This window comes from Aythya ferina (assembly GCF_964211825.1).
Source record: "Aythya ferina genome assembly, chromosome: 17".
Taxonomy (NCBI): domain Eukaryota; kingdom Metazoa; phylum Chordata; class Aves; order Anseriformes; family Anatidae; genus Aythya; species Aythya ferina.
The window spans coordinates 10,639,675-10,655,864 of NC_140316.1; the positions used below are offsets into that span (position 1 = coordinate 10,639,675).

Consider the following 16,190-nt stretch of genomic DNA (forward strand, 5'->3'; position numbering starts at 1 on the left):
GCACTGCTGTTCTCTTTGTTCTTTACCTTTTCAGGCACCAGAGCAATGGAGCAGTTATTTCCCGCTGCGGACAACCCGAGGTCAGTTGGTGGGGCTGGAGGAATGCAGATGACGAGCACCTTGTCCAGTCGGTAGCCAAAGCCTGTGCCTCAGATTCGAGGTCCAACAGTAACAAACTAATGAATGGAAATTGTTCCAGAGATTTCTCCAATGGAGGAGACCTCTCTGATGTGGAATTTGGTAAGTTTGTCAGAGTTCTTTTTCTGTAAAAGGCAGAGCTTTTGGAAAAAGCTTAATCGCCTCTATGTACTGTAACAGATTCAGTCCCTTTTGTTTAACGAGGCATTCTCTGATTTCTGTGTGCATGTTGCATATACGCGGTGGGGCTTGGGTGTATCAGAAGTATCCCTTCAGTTGCATGTTCTCTTCCCCAGATTCCTCCATCTCTAATGCTTCAGGAGCAGAGAGTTTGGCAATACAGCCTCAGAAGCTTTTGATCTTAGACGCACGATCCTACGCAGCAGCTGTGGCAAACAGAGCCAAAGGTGGAGGCTGTGAGTGCCCAGGTAAGCAGTGTTTCTTCTCATTTTTATACTAATTTAATCAAAAAGATTTGCTCAAATATAATTACAATGATATACTTCGGTACTGTGTATTCAGCAGACTGCGTAGATGCAATTGCTATTCATCTATATGAAAGTTTTGAACCATTGCAGCTATCTCACAGCCCTTCAAAAGGACAGGGTTATCTGTTCCTTTGAGTTTGTTTCTCAGAGAATAAACCAGCTGGCAACGTTGTTCAGTATATGGTGAACCGTGTGGAGTGTATTGATTATCTTTCTCTTGCTGAGTCAAATATACAAACTGGAGTGAGACAAACAGATCCAATATGCTAATGTCTGAAAAACCTGAACAAACTTTTAAAGCTGTCCCTTAGCTGTGAAGGACAGTCATAGTCTAGAACGGTTATGCAGAAGACAAATTTTCAGCAATTGTTGTAAAGCTGAAATATTTTTCAGCATTTATACTATAACCCAAAGCAACTGAAGTCCTGATTCATCTTGCATTTGTAATATATTCACATTTATCACTTCCTTTTGTTTTTGGGCACATGTAAATTGTTGATGATATAAACAAGATATTATTTTATGGTCACTGTTGAATATGAATACAACCTGTTAAAATTCCATAGCTGGAGAATCTGAAAAGAATACTTTTCTTTTTCTGAAAAAGAAAAATTGTCAATAAGATAACAAAATCTATTTCAGCCACATAGTCCTGTTTTGCTCTTTACTACAATTGCTTCACTTTGATAAATAGCCACCAGAAGGAAGAGATGAATTTTCCATTTAACACCTCACAATGACTAAATAACTCATCATCATCACAGTAAAATTTCAAAACAGAAAAGTGAGGTATACAAGAAGTTTAATTTTTTTTCGTACATATTGATTCTTGAACTCTTTGTAGAAAATTTCCAAACAGCTTAAGTGTCACCTTCAATAAATTTGACTTGCATTAAGTACATCCTTTTTGCTGATACATTTTCTCCAGGTATTGCCAAGTTTGCTTCTCTCAGTATAGAAAACAATCTCAGTTACGTTGTGTTTATGTAAAATATAATTCAGTAAAAAAGACAAAAAATACTTAGATATTCTGATACTGTCAGTCACTTTGGACTGGAGTTACCTATATACCTTACAGGATGTTTCTAGTTTGGGCAGAATTTGTTGGGCATTTAAGAAATCAAATGATTCTTAAATGATTTTAAGAAATCAAATGATTTCTTAAAACAGATAATGTATTTTAAAAGAATACTGGATTTTCTTTTACAAGCACTTAATATCCAACGTTCTAACTCCTGACTTTATTTCTGTTGTAGGAAAGGTCATTTTATTGCTATCATGCCATCATTTTTGTGCAAAGAAGCACTGATACAGAACAAAGCTAGGTCTAGGAGTGACTAGTTAGTATTTTTCTGCAGCTTCTTGGGTGCTCCCTCTAACTAGTGGCCACTGTCTGTACTGAAACTGCTTCCCCAGCATAGCCAAATTGCTTGAGTACATGTCATGGCAATGTCTGAAGGAAAACTCAGTAATTCCATTTATCTTCTGTTTTCCTTTGAGCATTTCTCATGTATTGCTTGTTCCTCATAATAGAAAATCTCAAAATAAAGCAGCTTTTTGGAATAGTTAAAGTGAAAATATAACTTTTATAAAAATATAAATTAGTTTACCAAATTACAGAGCATCCATAAATTACCAGTTAAATATTTTTATGCTTCTTAGTCTCTTACTAAATTTCTCAGTCTCTTGAAGAACATTCTGTAACCCCTAGCACAGCAATATCACTCTTCCCATAGGTTTGTACTCTGCTTTTTGTAATGTGAAGCAAAACACTGAAAACAAATACAGAAACATTTTGCTGTTTCCTGTTTTGCATGTTTTGCTGTAATGCCTGGACTACCTGCTGAAGTCCAAGCGCTAGTTTTTTCCTTACAGAATATTTGTAAACAGATCATTTCATCTGTCCACAGCACCAGAGGTTTGTTTTTATGAAAAAGCTTCTTCTAGAAATTAAGCTAAGTGCAGTTTTCAGTTTATTCCCTCTTTCTTGATATTTCCCTACAGAGTATTATCCAAACTGTGAAGTAGTGTTCATGGGAATGGCAAACATTCATTCTATCCGGAAGAGCTTTCAGTCCCTGCGTTTGCTCTGCACACAAATGCCAGATCCAGGAAAGTAAGTGGATGTTCTGTGTTTTTGGCATTTCTTACATCTTTCTGTAACCGCATTCTTTTGCTGCTGTTTTGTAAACTGAAATGCAGTGTTGTTTTTCCCTTATTGACTTTCCAGTGTAAAAATGCTAAGCTGTATTTTTCATTTCCATGGAATTTGAGCTAAAGGAAGTTGCTGGATTATTGTCACTGAAGAGAATTAAGAAAATGAGATCTGGGATTATAATTCAGCCCTGAATTTTGATCCCAGAATGTTACTACTTTTCATGTGTGCTTCTGAGTGCTAGCACTTAGTCTAACCTGCTATTCCCAGATCTTTAATCTTTGCAGCCTGGCTCTCCTTCAAAACAATTCTAGTGGCGTTCCATGTATTTCATGCATTTATAGTGTCCTTTCAGGGAACATAACCCTCTGGTGCTATGGGGTAATTAGCCTCTAGTTGGCCCACCACCTCAGGAGCCTCTGAGGTTGGGTCTTCATTAGGACACCGTAGTTCCACCAGTCCTGTTTCTTCTATCAGGTCTCTCTGCTTTGATTTTGTTGCTGATTGTCACCTAAATGGCCACCCTTACTGAGCTGAATCTGAAAACCTTCATGCTGCTCTGCTTCTTTAGATACCCACTGCACACCTTGGAAAGCCTGGCAATAGTTGAGATGTGGGTGATATCAACGGCACCTCAGGTTCCAAACTTTCCTTGCAGCACAGAGTTGGCCTGGGGATATGGCAGAGTCCCAAGACCTGCCACTGATACCAGAAGTCAGGGTAATTGCATCCTCAGCTCCAAAGAATGGAGTCAGTAGAGGCTGCTAAAAGTAGCGGTTAGCAGCAGTGCCTGTGCTGGCCCTGGCTGGGGATGTGTTGTGCTGGGCAAGTTGTGTGCAGCAAGCCACGTGCCACAGACTGGCTGTTCCTCAGGTGGGCTGCACGGCTTTCTTTCTTACAAATACAGGAAAGCATAGATATAAATGAAAAATAGTCAAGAATGACATTCACGGGTTATTAAAATACAAATTGAATCATGGTTATGCTTTGATTTGATGGATTCAGAGATCCAAACCTGGAAGCATTTTAAAAGAACAACAGTTGTCCTTGTTTCTTTTCCTCTAGTTGGTTATCAGCTCTGGAAAGTACCAAGTGGCTGCAGCACTTGTCTGTGCTTCTGAAGTCTGCGCTACTCGTGGTTCATGCTGTGGACCGAGACCAGCGACCTGTCTTGGTGCACTGCTCGGATGGCTGGGACCGAACCCCCCAGATAGTGGCGCTGGCCAAACTGCTGCTAGATCCATATTACAGGACCACAGAGGTTTGTAAACCATCGGTTAATGCATGAGGTGGTTATCGAATTTGGGTTCTTTTCCAATCTATAAAAAAATAATTACGGGTTTTTCCACTAGAAGAAGTACCAAAGCTATCAGGAGTTAACAGTAGTCTGTAGATACAGTTACATATACTTGTAAATAGAGTCTGTAATTCAAGAGCAAATTATATTTTTCCCTTTTCCAATAACTGCCAAGTCGTTACCTATGTTTCTCTGTATTTAGTGTAGGGATATAGAATACAGAGTGCTTCTGGCACCATTGCAATTTCTCAATCAACTACCAATACAAAGCTTTTCTCTTCTCTAGATTTCTCAGCTGCATATTTTTCCAGTTTCATTTTTTCATTGTCCTTCATTGCTTAGGTATAATTCAGTTGATTTTTCAGCCTGTTTTTTTTTTTCTATCACTTTTCAGCATTGTGGGATATGTGATGGCTGGGTTCCATCTACCAGCCCACACGCAAAATGTCTTTGTTGTCTAGAACAGAAGCGTGTGTCTGAACACTGTGCTAAAAACTGCTGCTCAAAACCTCAGACACATAAGTACCAGCAGTTTAAACTCTAGCAATGCCTTTTGAAGGAAACTGTGGAGTCTTCCTCAGATCCTTTTTCACAGTGGTTTTGGAAGTCGGTGTTTATCAGGTTGAAACACACTGCTCTGTCATCAGCACAGAACCTCCTCATAGTTCCTTTTCAGTGTTGTTGTTCCTGTTCAAAGTGCAGGGTTCCTCTATACATGTCTTTAGCCTGCCTTCCTTGTCCCTACTGCATCAGAGGAAGCCATATCCTGTAGCTGTCTACACAAGGATCAGAAATGTTTAGAAAAATGAGTCTTCATTGTCACATTTCAGGCTTTACAGCTATCAGCTCTTCTTTGTTTTAAGTTACAACCATTGCCTCAATAAACATGCTCTACAATTTTTCTTTCCACTAAGAAGCAAGACCTTCCTAACATGTGGTAGGGTTTAGGTCCTGTAAGACTAGGTGTCGCATCCAGGTGCTCAGCTAGATGCTAGTTTTGAAATGTGCTTTGCCCTTTTAGTTTGCATGAGAAATCATGCAACTTGACCTTTATCAAACTTGTGGCTGTGCTACATCTGCTACACACACAAGCAAAGCAATTTCTGGGGGTGTGGATGTCCTGTCATGGATGAACTGTTTTCTTTTTGACAAAAAGATCTGTCTATTGTTTTCAAATGAGAACTTGAAGGTTTCCTCTCCTATCTGAATGGTGATAGCCATAATCCACGTTTTGATCAAGGTGAAGTTCCTACTTGCCCTGTCTTGGCCAGGCAGGGGCTCATTGCCAGGTCTCCTCCCTTGCCAGTCACTGAGGACTTAACAACCTGCCTTATTGCCTTTCTTGTTTGTGTAAACTTAGGAATTAAATCCTGTCCTGAATTCATTGTGCAGCATTTCAGGGTGCAGAGGCATTAGGTAAAGTAGAAAAGAAGTGATGGGGCTAATGCTGAGGGGGGGTCGGAGGGAGTGAGGACCCAGCAATGATTCCCATGGATCTTGGATTGTCTTAGAAAATTGAACCAAAGAAAAAGAGGAACTTTTCATCTTTTCTTTCATTTCTGCAGGGTTTCCAGGTGCTAGTGGAGACGGAGTGGCTGGATTTTGGCCACAAGTTTGCAGATCGCTGTGGCCATGGTGAGAATTCGGATGACCTAAATGAGCGCTGCCCAGTGTTTTTACAGTGGCTGGACTGCGTCCATCAGCTCCAGAGGCAGTTCCCTTGCTCTTTCGAGTTTAACGAAGCATTCCTTGTGAGTTGTGGCTTGAGAGATTGCTGTTTTATAGACTGCTTCTAAACCAGTACCCAGTACTAACAAACTAAATAGCCCTGAGGGGTTTCTGATTTTCCCATCTATCTGTGATATGCTGCAGCCTGATAAAGGAAATGGGAAAACTGCCCTGATACAACAGACAAAAGCCCTTGTATGTTTCCTGGAGCTTGACATCTGTTCGCTCTTAAAACAGAAGTAGGACCCTTCAGGATTTCTTTAAAACTTTAAATAAATAAATACTAATGTAATAGTTTCACCTAGGAGGTGCTGAAATAAGTTCATTATAATGCATCCACACAACATTAAAAAGAAAAAAAGGAATGTTTACTGGTGATATAAACTTCCCCCTAGTTTGATCCCATTTTCAGTTGAAGGCAACTCCTCTGAAAACACCCCTGTTTTACCTTTCCATTTGGCTTTTGTGTTTCTGAGCTGAAAATGTGTTTAGCTGAGTTTATTTTCTTTGGAATTGGACAGCTCTCCTATTAGAAATTGGCCTCGGACTGTCAAAATCAGTTTTCAAGGCCAGAAAGCAGGTTTGTGGGAAAGTGGCAGTTCCTGACTGCAGAACCAGTAATCTGAAGACTGAAAGCTTTTATGGAGTGTCTGATCCACTGAGAGATTTAAAGCACGTTCCTGTGATTGTAGCCGCCTTGCATTACCACTTGCCAGCTCAGCCATGTTAACAGAGTTTATGTCCAGTTCTAGCTTAGCTCAGTTGTGAAATAAGATATGTAAGCTTGTAACTGGCTTCAGAGCTCGCTGCTAATCTGCAGGAGCTACGTGTGAACATACCCGTGGTGGTCTTGCCACGTTCAAGCAAAACCCCTAGCTGTTAGTGCACAGTCTTGGGGACTAGTGGGACTATCAGGGTCACGTCAAGCTGTTTGGTCAGACCACAGAATAGAGCGACTAATGATCCAGATGTGTGTGCTGTGTGCGTTTATACCGACACAGAAATTAACACTTTTCCCTGCCGTTCTTTGCCTGCTGCATTAGTGTTTTATAACAGAGGTATTGGGATTCCTTGCCTGTCCTCCTGGTCTGTGAGGTTTGAACTGGCAAGACTTTTAAACTTGAGTACGAACAAGTATTCTGTCTTTATTTTGTATACTTTTTCCTTGACTTTTTAGCTATGATTTTAAAAGGTGCCTCTGTGCTTGAATCCTTTTGCAATTAATTTATAAGGAGACATGCAGAAAATTTCAGGTATATTTGTATGTCAGTCTTTGGGAAGGGGTGTATTGCCCTGCGAAGGAAAGATTTCTTGCTTCTTAAGCATTAAGCCTGATATTTTCTGCCATATGACTGTATTTGTATTGGTCTCTGCAGGTCAAATTGGTGCAGCACACCTACTCTTGCCTCTTTGGTACATTCCTGTGCAACAATGCGAAAGAGAGAGGAGAAAAACACACTCAGGAACGGACCTGTTCTGTCTGGTCTTTGCTGCGGGCAGCAAACAAAGCCTTCAAAAACCTGCTCTACTCCTCCCAGTCTGAATCTGTATGTATCCTTTAATCCCTACCACATGGGACTCAAAGGGCTTGCAAGTATGATGTTTTCAGAAGTGTGTGCCTTAAGGAGATATCCAAGCTGTAGCAGTGGGACATCCTGTGGGTTCACTGGCACCAGGAATGCAGTGTAGAGATGGTACACATTTCTGGAAATGCCTCAGCTCTCCTCCTTGATATTTACAACTGGACGCTCTGTTCAGTCTTGTGTTTCAAGTCTTGTGTTAGGTCTGCTGATATTTGAGGAATGTCAAATGCAACCTCAGAAATGTCTCTATGCTGGAGACACATATTCTGTAACTAAATATTTTGCCTTTTTTTTTGGTAACAGAAAACATTTCTGTGTTTGACAAATAGACCTTTCTAGACAGCTAAGCTATGTCAGAGGAGTGCCATAAAATTGCGTACAGACCTAGACACTTTTTCTGTATTAAACCTAAATCTAAACAGAAAAAGTAACTAGGATTATTTACCATATCTGTGTTTCTCTTAATACTTTCACATTTTGAGTTTGGCTTATCCATAGTAATAGCTCACTGAAGCTTCCAGGAAAGGGCTTGCAGTTACCTTTTTTTGTGTATTTGATGAAGGGGCTTGTAAGGGATTTAGACGGAGATGCAATATGGTAGGCATGGAGTGTAAACAAACAGTCAATCATCAAAGGTCACCATGACTAGATGGCAAAGACTTTTATAAATATTTAAACGCTTTTTGTTTTTAAAAGTATCAGATACCATAAACCTAACTGTAAGGACTACGCAATGTTTTTGCATATGATAGACGTGGTTTTTAATTGTTCCTCAGAAGAAGATGAAGGCTTGGCTTAGCAGGAAAGAGTTTGTCTACATTTGTTATAAAAAGCTAAATTTAATATTCACATCAGCCCTCTGTCACTGTCTGTCTCCCGTAGACACCGTACTTGCAGCCAGTGCTCAGCCGGCGCAGATCCCATTTGTCATTGTGACAGGCAGCAGCAAAGAGAGCCCTTCAAGACTTTCCAGCCTGACATTGTCATTACAAGAGTGGATGTGGATGTGATAGCCAAAAGCATGAGACACTGCAGATAAATACGGCTTGTGAGGATGTTTAGAGCTATGGGGGCATCTGTTTTCCCAGAAAATACCAGCAAGTTTACCCAGGAGAAGCTCAGCTTAAAACAGGCAGTGCAGCCAGGCAGTTGTTCTGTCCCTGGGCTGCCTTTACATGCTGTACCCTACAGTACAGGTGTAGTTTTGTGATTTGGCCTGTGTTCTCAGTAAATAGTACACTGGAATACTAAGCTAATTAGGATAATTTGTCTGTCCATAGAAGTTTTGGTAATTTCCTATCTTGTATTCATTTCTTTACTGTTTTGTTTTTTTCTTCAGTGTTTAGTGGGTGCCTCACTGATGTAGCCACACCTGTTTTAAAACCACAATCATTTAAGAGAAGCATCCACCAAACTAAGCCACACCACATCCCTCCCTCTAATTCACTTGTTTCTGCTTTTCCAAGAGAGAGTTGCCTGGGAAAACACTGGAACTGCTAGAGAGATTCAAGGTGTTTTTAAATTGAAACAAAAAGCATCTTCCACAGTCAAGGAATCCCTTTTAAGAACAAGCTGCCTGTTCAGCAAATGTATTTCTGCATGTACTTATTTTTTCACGTGTGAGTGCTTCCATTAAAGGCAGGGTTAGCTTTGATGAATTGGAGCCTGCAGAAGGAGGTTATGAGTTCAGCTCTCACACGGCACACTGTAACACAGAGTACGAGGAAATCTCCACGCTAACAATGGGCCACCGAATTCTTCAGCAGTTTAAATTGCTCAAAGGCATTATTAAGGTGTAGATTCACACAGAGCACATTGCAGTAATTCATTCATGAGAAGTTGAAAGCCGGCGTTGTTATGCCTCAGCCTCCACCTCTGAAAGAGAAGATAATTGTATATCCAAGTGCAACTGATAGAAATGCCATAGCTGCTCCTTGGCCTTCAGAGAGGTGTAGAGGTCTAACAAAGCCTCCCAGCTGCAAACCTGAATAGCAAACCAGGAGTGCCCCAATCAGATGTGAGCATCTTTTTGCACCTTGGGAGCAAACGGTTGCAGTTTCTGAATGCTGTGTGTGTTTTCCTCTCTCAGGTGCTGTATCCAGTGTGCCATGTGCGTAATTTAATGCTCTGGAGTGCTGTTTACCTGCCGTGCTCTTCCCCCTCCACACCTGCTGATGACACCTGTGCCCCATACCCTGTTCCAGGCTCTAGCCCTGAAGATCAGCCTCTGGGCAGGTGAGCCTAGAGCCCAGAAATCCCATCCTGTAAAGTAAGATCAACAGAGAATATTGTGGGATATAAAGAGGAGAATACTTGTTGTGGGAGGGAAGTATTTTTCACAGGCTTCTTTGTGGGGCTGTTTGACTGACCAAAAGCAGTCTTTCCTTGTTTGCTTTGAAAGCTATTAAGTTTCAGAGGTCATAGCATAACAAATAGATTGAATCAGAAAAAAAGATTAGCAAGTAGAATTAAGCCCTGGGTATTGCATAGCTTTGTGAGATTCCTCATATCCTTGTGGGATATGAGCTTTTATTTGGCTGTCTTGAATTTCAGTTCTTTTTCTGTGTTGCATAACTTTCTTTGCTTTTTTTTTTTTTTTTTTTGTAAAATGATTCTGAACACATGTCAATTAGGAGGTGTGACAAGCCTGTAAGCATTTGTGCTTTGTGGTAAAGGGACTGTTGTGGGAATGTTTGAAGTCTGATTCCACATATTTTCCTGATGGCAAACAAAAAAAAAAAAGTACTGAAGCAACTTTTCACTACAGATGGTCAAAATGTGCTCCTAAATAATACTTCACAGAAGTCCATTAATTAGCAGATTGTTACTGTCCTAATTGTGGGGGGAGTTTTTAAACCATAGTAGCTGAACATAAAAATTTTAAAAAGCAAAACAAAAAAAAAATCCCTGAGATTGGATTCTGATTATTTGTACTTTTATAGGTTACCAAAGACAAGATCATTTGACAATCTGACGACAGCCTGTGATAGCAGCGTGCCTACAACCAATCGACGCAGTAGCGACCCCAGCCTAAATGAGAAGTGGCAAGAGCACCGCCGCTCTCTGGAGCTGAGCAGCCTCGGGAACCCTGGGGACGATCCATTTGATGGAGACAGCCTGAGTAAGCAAGGCAGGGCTCTGGTTGGAGCAGAGCTTTCTGTTGCAGCTGGTGTGGCGGAGGGACAGATGGAGAACATTTTGCAAGAGGCCACTAAAGATGACGTTGGTCTGGAGGAGCACTCAAGGGGCAGCCTAGAGCCAGCAGGTAAAGCGGATGAGGTTGCCCTGGAGAAGGAGAAGAGGACTGAAAATCTGCATGGGTATGTCAGTGACCTCTGTGAAAAGACAGAGGTGGATAGAGGTATTGTCACGAACAATCCACATCCAGTTTCACAAGGTGCTTCTGAGCTTAGAGGACACCAGGATGAACAGACTGATCTCAGTAACACTATCCAGAAGTTACCTCAGGTGAAAGGACTGCCGACTGTTCCTTTGGAGGGTTCTGTAAACAGAGACACTCAGAAGAACGCGGAGGAAGGTGTTAGCAAGCTTGAAGGAGAAGCAGAGAGCCCGTACAGCACATCGCAGGCCAGCCTTCCGTTACCTCTTACAATCCCATCCGAGGCAAGAACATCCAACATCGAAAGCTCTACGGAAACCTTAACAGAGAGTGAAGCCAAGCAGGAGCTGATTGCTAAGGGTCCGTGCCACAGACCTCACCCGATTGACAACAGTGCTGACGAACTCTCGCGAACTAGTGAGAACAGGCCAGAGGGGGAAAGCATGATAGAGCTTCAAAAACTGGGCACAAAAGCACATAGGACTTCTGGTAGCAGCAGCACACACCTCCCGATGCCTTCCCCTTGTGCCTTGCCTTTAGCTGAATGTAAAGATGAGATTGTCTGTAACGGAGAGCTGGAGCCCGAGAACAAGATGACCGAGAAGCCCGTGGGGTTTAGCATCATGCAGAAATACCACGCGACAAACGGGCATTGCGTGAACGGGGAGGACGGCAGGATCAAGGCCTCTCTGAGTCGGCAGGTCTCCGCAGCTAGCTGTAGTTCTGCGCAGTTTCACTTGCGGAACTTGCACCAAAAATGGATGTTTAGCCATCTGGGGAAGCAGCAGGCAGCCAGCAGCCCAGACCAACCCGCCAGAAGTCACCTGGACGATGATGGGATGCCCGTCTACAGCGATGTTATCCAGCAGCGCCTGCGCCAGATAGAAACTGGGCATCAGCAAGAAGTGGAGACCTTGAAGAAGCAGGTGCAAGAGTTGAAAAGCCGCTTGGAGAGCCAGTTCCTGAACAGCTCCCTGCGTCTCAATGGTGATTATGGAGACGAAGTGGTAAGTGAGGTGGTAACTGGGCCACTGCTGGAAACAGCGGGCTAGTCGGTCAAGTTCTGGATCTCACCATATTGTCAGCTCAGGGCTCGTTGGTCAGGCGGTGATTTTTTGGCCGTACAGAGTTGTAGAAACCTGTCAAGGTCATTCTGGAAAGGGGCAAACAACTGGTTGGAGTACTTGGCAAGCAGCGCTACTGCTGACTGATATTTTCACTGTATTTCAGTTCAACCATGGATATAGCAGAGGTTCATTTCCAGAAGCGTGTTTTGCAGCATGCTTGCACAAAACTAGACACACTTAAGATACCTGCATTAGCCTTATTCCACAACACTACTTGTCTTCCTTTTATTTTCACACATGGGAAGGACACTCTTCTGAGGATGTGAATGTCATTTACTGGGACAGGAATGCGGGACCGATCTCTGGGTGCTCTGCAGCTTAGGGTAGGAAGGAGGCAGCAGTGCCTGCATTGTTAGCTCCAAACCATGAATTTCAGGGCATCCACCTTTTCAGATGGATGGCCTGCTCAAGGCTTGTAAGCCAGAATAAACAAAGAGCGTTTGTGACAGCCATATGTCAGCAAGAGATTTTTCTTAACAAACTGAGAATTTTAAGAGAGCCTCTGGACTATGTTTGTAATTTTACTTGGGAGTGTTTAAAATTAACAAAATAGAGAATAAATCTGAGGCGTGACTCAAATCCAGCATGCTCTTTGTAGCATGCTCAAGTGATCTGCGTAGTTGTAGCTGCAAAGGAAATTTAAAAATCAGAAATAAGTGTAACTTGAGTACAAGATCACAAGAACCAGCATGTTTTTTTACATCACTGTTTATGTTGGACTGGATTTTTAAGTTGCCCTAGGTACTTCTCCCCTACCAGTTTTTATCTAGTTTCTCATCTTTTGACTAATAAATAGCAAAACTTCCAAGGACACAGAGTCACTGGCCGCATACAGTTGGATGTAACACTGATTCAGAGAACAAGCAAAAGAGCCTCTCGTCCTCTCCAGGCCTTTCAGCACAGAGCAGTTCTGTGCATTGCTGCAAAAGGGCCAGTGTTATTACTTAACTACAGGAGGAGAAGAGGGGAGAGCTACCTGAGGAAGCAGCTAGGCACGGGAGAAGGAAAGGAGATGATGGGCAAGGTGAGGAGACAGAGGAGAGTTTTTGAGTGTGCATCTTCCCATGTGTCTGCATGGTAGGCAGTGTTGGCCTCTAGCTCCTGAGGCTGACGTACAAAAATTTCCTACGTGCACATTTAATGTGCTTTAAATACCTACAGAGCTGAAAAAAATGCATATATGTATATATAAAAATATAAAGTGATTTCCAACTTTTGCTTGTTTAATTTAATATTGTGTAGGAGTGGCAGAGGTGCTGAATAGTCCCAGGTACGTTTGAGAAAAATCCTCCGGGCCATCTTGGCTATTCACAGAGATAACAGCACTAATGCTCTTTTGGGGCATCCACGTCAGCTGAGTCTCATTTACATTGGGTGTGGCTTCTTCTGGCAAAAGCTTGGAGTCCTTGGAGGAATTTGATGCTTTGGCTTAATTTACTACCCTCCCATTTTGTAAGGGCATTCACGACCTGCAGGGTAGGGCTGGGATGTCCTCTGGAAAATTCACTATTTTTAAGAATCTGATCCCTACCTTCTCTGTTTGCCTCAGTGTGGGAGTAACAGGGCTTTTCTTCTGCAGCTCCTGAGGTGCCCATTTGGCAGGCACAAAAAGGACATAAGATTTCTGCATTATTTTTTCACATATTTTAAGGACTGATAGAGATTTATTTAAGCCAGATAAACTACAACACTACCAGGCCAGACAGTATTAAGGAAGTATTACTCCCCACAAAAACTATGCATGGAATATATCTGGCTCAAATTCTGAGTTTCCCGTGCATGATTTGGCTTTTATTTTCCAGAACTTTTGCAGGGATATATGCATTACTTGTATTACTTTTGAAAATGAAATGGACTTGGCAAGGAAATGGAACTATGAATTGGGAGCCACAGGTTTTTTAGTTACTCACCCAAAGTGCTGCCAGAATATTGTCCTAAAAGAGGGGAGAACAGATTTTAAATCCATTCTGACTCGCATCATCCTGTCATCAGAGGGTCAGAAGCTGACCTGTTGGGTTTTCTTCTTTTTTCTCTCTTTTTTGTTGTGATTCACCACTGCGCAAACTGCTTCAACATGTGGCATATAGGACTGGTCAGAGCAGGATGCCTGCCTTTACCAGTCACAGGGCAGGTGACTGGTTCACCCTACCAATGTGGATGTAGCCTGCTCCTCCTCAGCAGGAGGTGCCCTTTCCACTCCTCCCCACGACTGTCCAGTTTTTGTTTGTGTGGAAGCAGGGATACGGGAAGGCTCTGTTCAGCTGTGTTTGTTTGCCAACAGACTTCTATACCCGACTCGGAAAGCAATCTGGATCAGAACTGCTTGTCTCGCTGCAGCACAGAGATTTTCTCTGAAGCCAGCTGGGAACAGGTGGATAAACAGGACACAGAGGTACAGACTAAATCCCTGTAAATTGCTCATTCTTCCGGTAGGATGGGATATTCGTAGTTCAAATTGTCCTACAGCCTTTGGTCATACGCCACTTCTTGTGAGCTATCCTCCTGACATTTCACTCGTCTCGTACTCTAAACACCAGTACCTGTGCCTATGAGCCCTCTGCTGTCAGTGTTTGAGCTCGTTGGTAAGCTGTGGAAGGGATGGCTAACCCACAGAGCCCTACGCTGGCACATGCGTGGTGAATGTTCTTGGCCTGGATACGTCTAAAGCACAGAGAAACCAGGGAACTGGACTTCCTGACCTCATTTCTGTTTGTCTGAGGGGAATTCGGTGTATCAGTGCTCAAGGGGAAGGTCTTTGTCTTTCTTTCACTACTAAGAACACTGAATTTGTACTCTTAAAATAGAACAAGCACTCTCTCATCGTGCTTTGTTTTGACCTCGTGAGCTCAAACGAGATGTGTTTGTTTCTAATCAGCTGTGCACTCCCTGATAGATTTGTCTCCTCTTTCTCCCAGGTGACACGATGGCTTCCAGACCACCTCGCTGCGCACTGCTACGGCTGTGACAGCACCTTCTGGCTGGCCAGCAGGAAGCACCACTGCAGGTAACCTGTGCGTCAGCAGAGGATGGAAGGGAGGGGGCGAGGTCATGGCTTGGATTGTCCCCTCTCCTTTTACACCAGGACAGGGCTTTATTTGGACACGAAGTTCCTTTGTCGAGGATGGACCTCAGGGTAGTAGCTTGAGCAGGAGGACTGCGTACACAGGAGCCGAGAGCTTTGGGAGAACAGGGCAGTTTCTCCTGTTAGCCCCAGTCCATTCAGAGTAGATGTTTAAAAAGGCAGATGCGGCATCGACTACACCCTGGCCTAAACAGATCCTGCCTCTTTTTCCTCAGCCTGGGTTTGGTGGCAGCTAGCTGTTTAGTTTAAGTGGGTGTAAATAATAAAAAATACTGGCTTGTGTTTGCAGTCAGTACTGCAGATATGCAAATAGCATCTTTTTTCCAGTACTGGTTGAAAACCTGCTCCTTTCCTTCTCTAGCCATTCTTTTCATTAAATTACTTTTGTGAGAGAATCTGAAAAGATGCGAAATAAAAGTTCTCTGGATTATTCTCTGCCAAACATCTCAGTAACAGAGGCTATGACAGATAATGCAGGCAGCAGGAGCTTAATGAAGAACAGGGGGTAGGGGCCTTTTGATTAGATCATACTCTAAATTTAGAAATCTGAGATTCTGTCTTAGTTATATTTCAAATAAATCCCCATTCCTGGACATGAGAAAACCATTACAAGACCTGTCACTTAAATTAGTGGCAGTTATCTCATTTTGATGATTCGCTGCTTTTTGAAGTAGTAAATAATTGGACGCACCTTGTGTCCATTTTATATTTTGCTTCATTTAGTCTTGTAGAGATAAACCAGGGAAGAATGAATTGGAAGTTGAATGGGTTTGATTTTTTATTTCAAGTTTCATGTTCACTGTGTGTGTGCAAATCTATTAAATGTGCCTTTCGGCTTCAGATGAAAAATGTAATTATTAAGCATACAGTGATACACGTCTGAAGGGTTTTGGAAGAGTCGAAATGGCATTTTCCTTTGTCCTTTTTCTAGTGGTCTCTGTTGTGAGGTGTACCATTCGTCATTGTCACCCTGCCTCCTTGCTTCCCTAGGCCGACTGACATTTAGCAGCTACATTTCAGTTTCCTAGGCCTGGGCTCTGGTGAAGTCCTAGAGGATGTGTATGCCCTGAATGTATACACACTGAACACCCCAAACGCCGTGAGGAGTTAATAATCAGGGCTTCGAGTTTTGTTGTGGATTTCTCTTTGGTGTCTTTGCTCCTTCATCTTTCAAATGCCTGACCTGGGTTGAACAGGCTGCCCATGTAAGCTCTGATTGCTTGTGGTAGAGGCCAGTGAGGAGTGGCGCCCT

At 42.6% G+C, this 16,190-nt stretch overlaps 1 protein-coding gene across 16 annotated transcripts in view; it reads left to right on the top strand.

Moving 5' to 3' along the window:
* MTMR3 (myotubularin related protein 3) overlaps positions 1-16,190 on the top strand; it is a 79,263-nt gene that overhangs the window by 57,955 nt on the left and 5,118 nt on the right. For 10 of the 16 annotated variants that reach the window (XM_084539143.1, XM_084539142.1, XM_084539145.1 and 7 more), the window contains 10 exons: positions 35-240; positions 435-566; positions 2,631-2,742; positions 3,823-4,042; positions 5,644-5,829; positions 7,183-7,353; positions 9,479-9,624; positions 10,332-11,736; positions 14,138-14,248; positions 14,772-14,860. In XM_084539143.1, coding sequence (XP_084395269.1) covers positions 35-240; positions 435-566; positions 2,631-2,742; positions 3,823-4,042; positions 5,644-5,829; positions 7,183-7,353; positions 9,479-9,624; positions 10,332-11,736; positions 14,138-14,248; positions 14,772-14,860 — 2,778 coding nt within the window. The remainder of the gene's footprint in view (positions 1-34; positions 241-434; positions 567-2,630; positions 2,743-3,822; positions 4,043-5,643; positions 5,830-7,182; positions 7,354-9,478; positions 9,625-10,331; positions 11,737-14,137; positions 14,249-14,771; positions 14,861-16,190) is intronic. The other 6 variants (XM_084539147.1, XM_084539137.1, XM_084539138.1 and 3 more) reach the window with 3 other exon arrangements.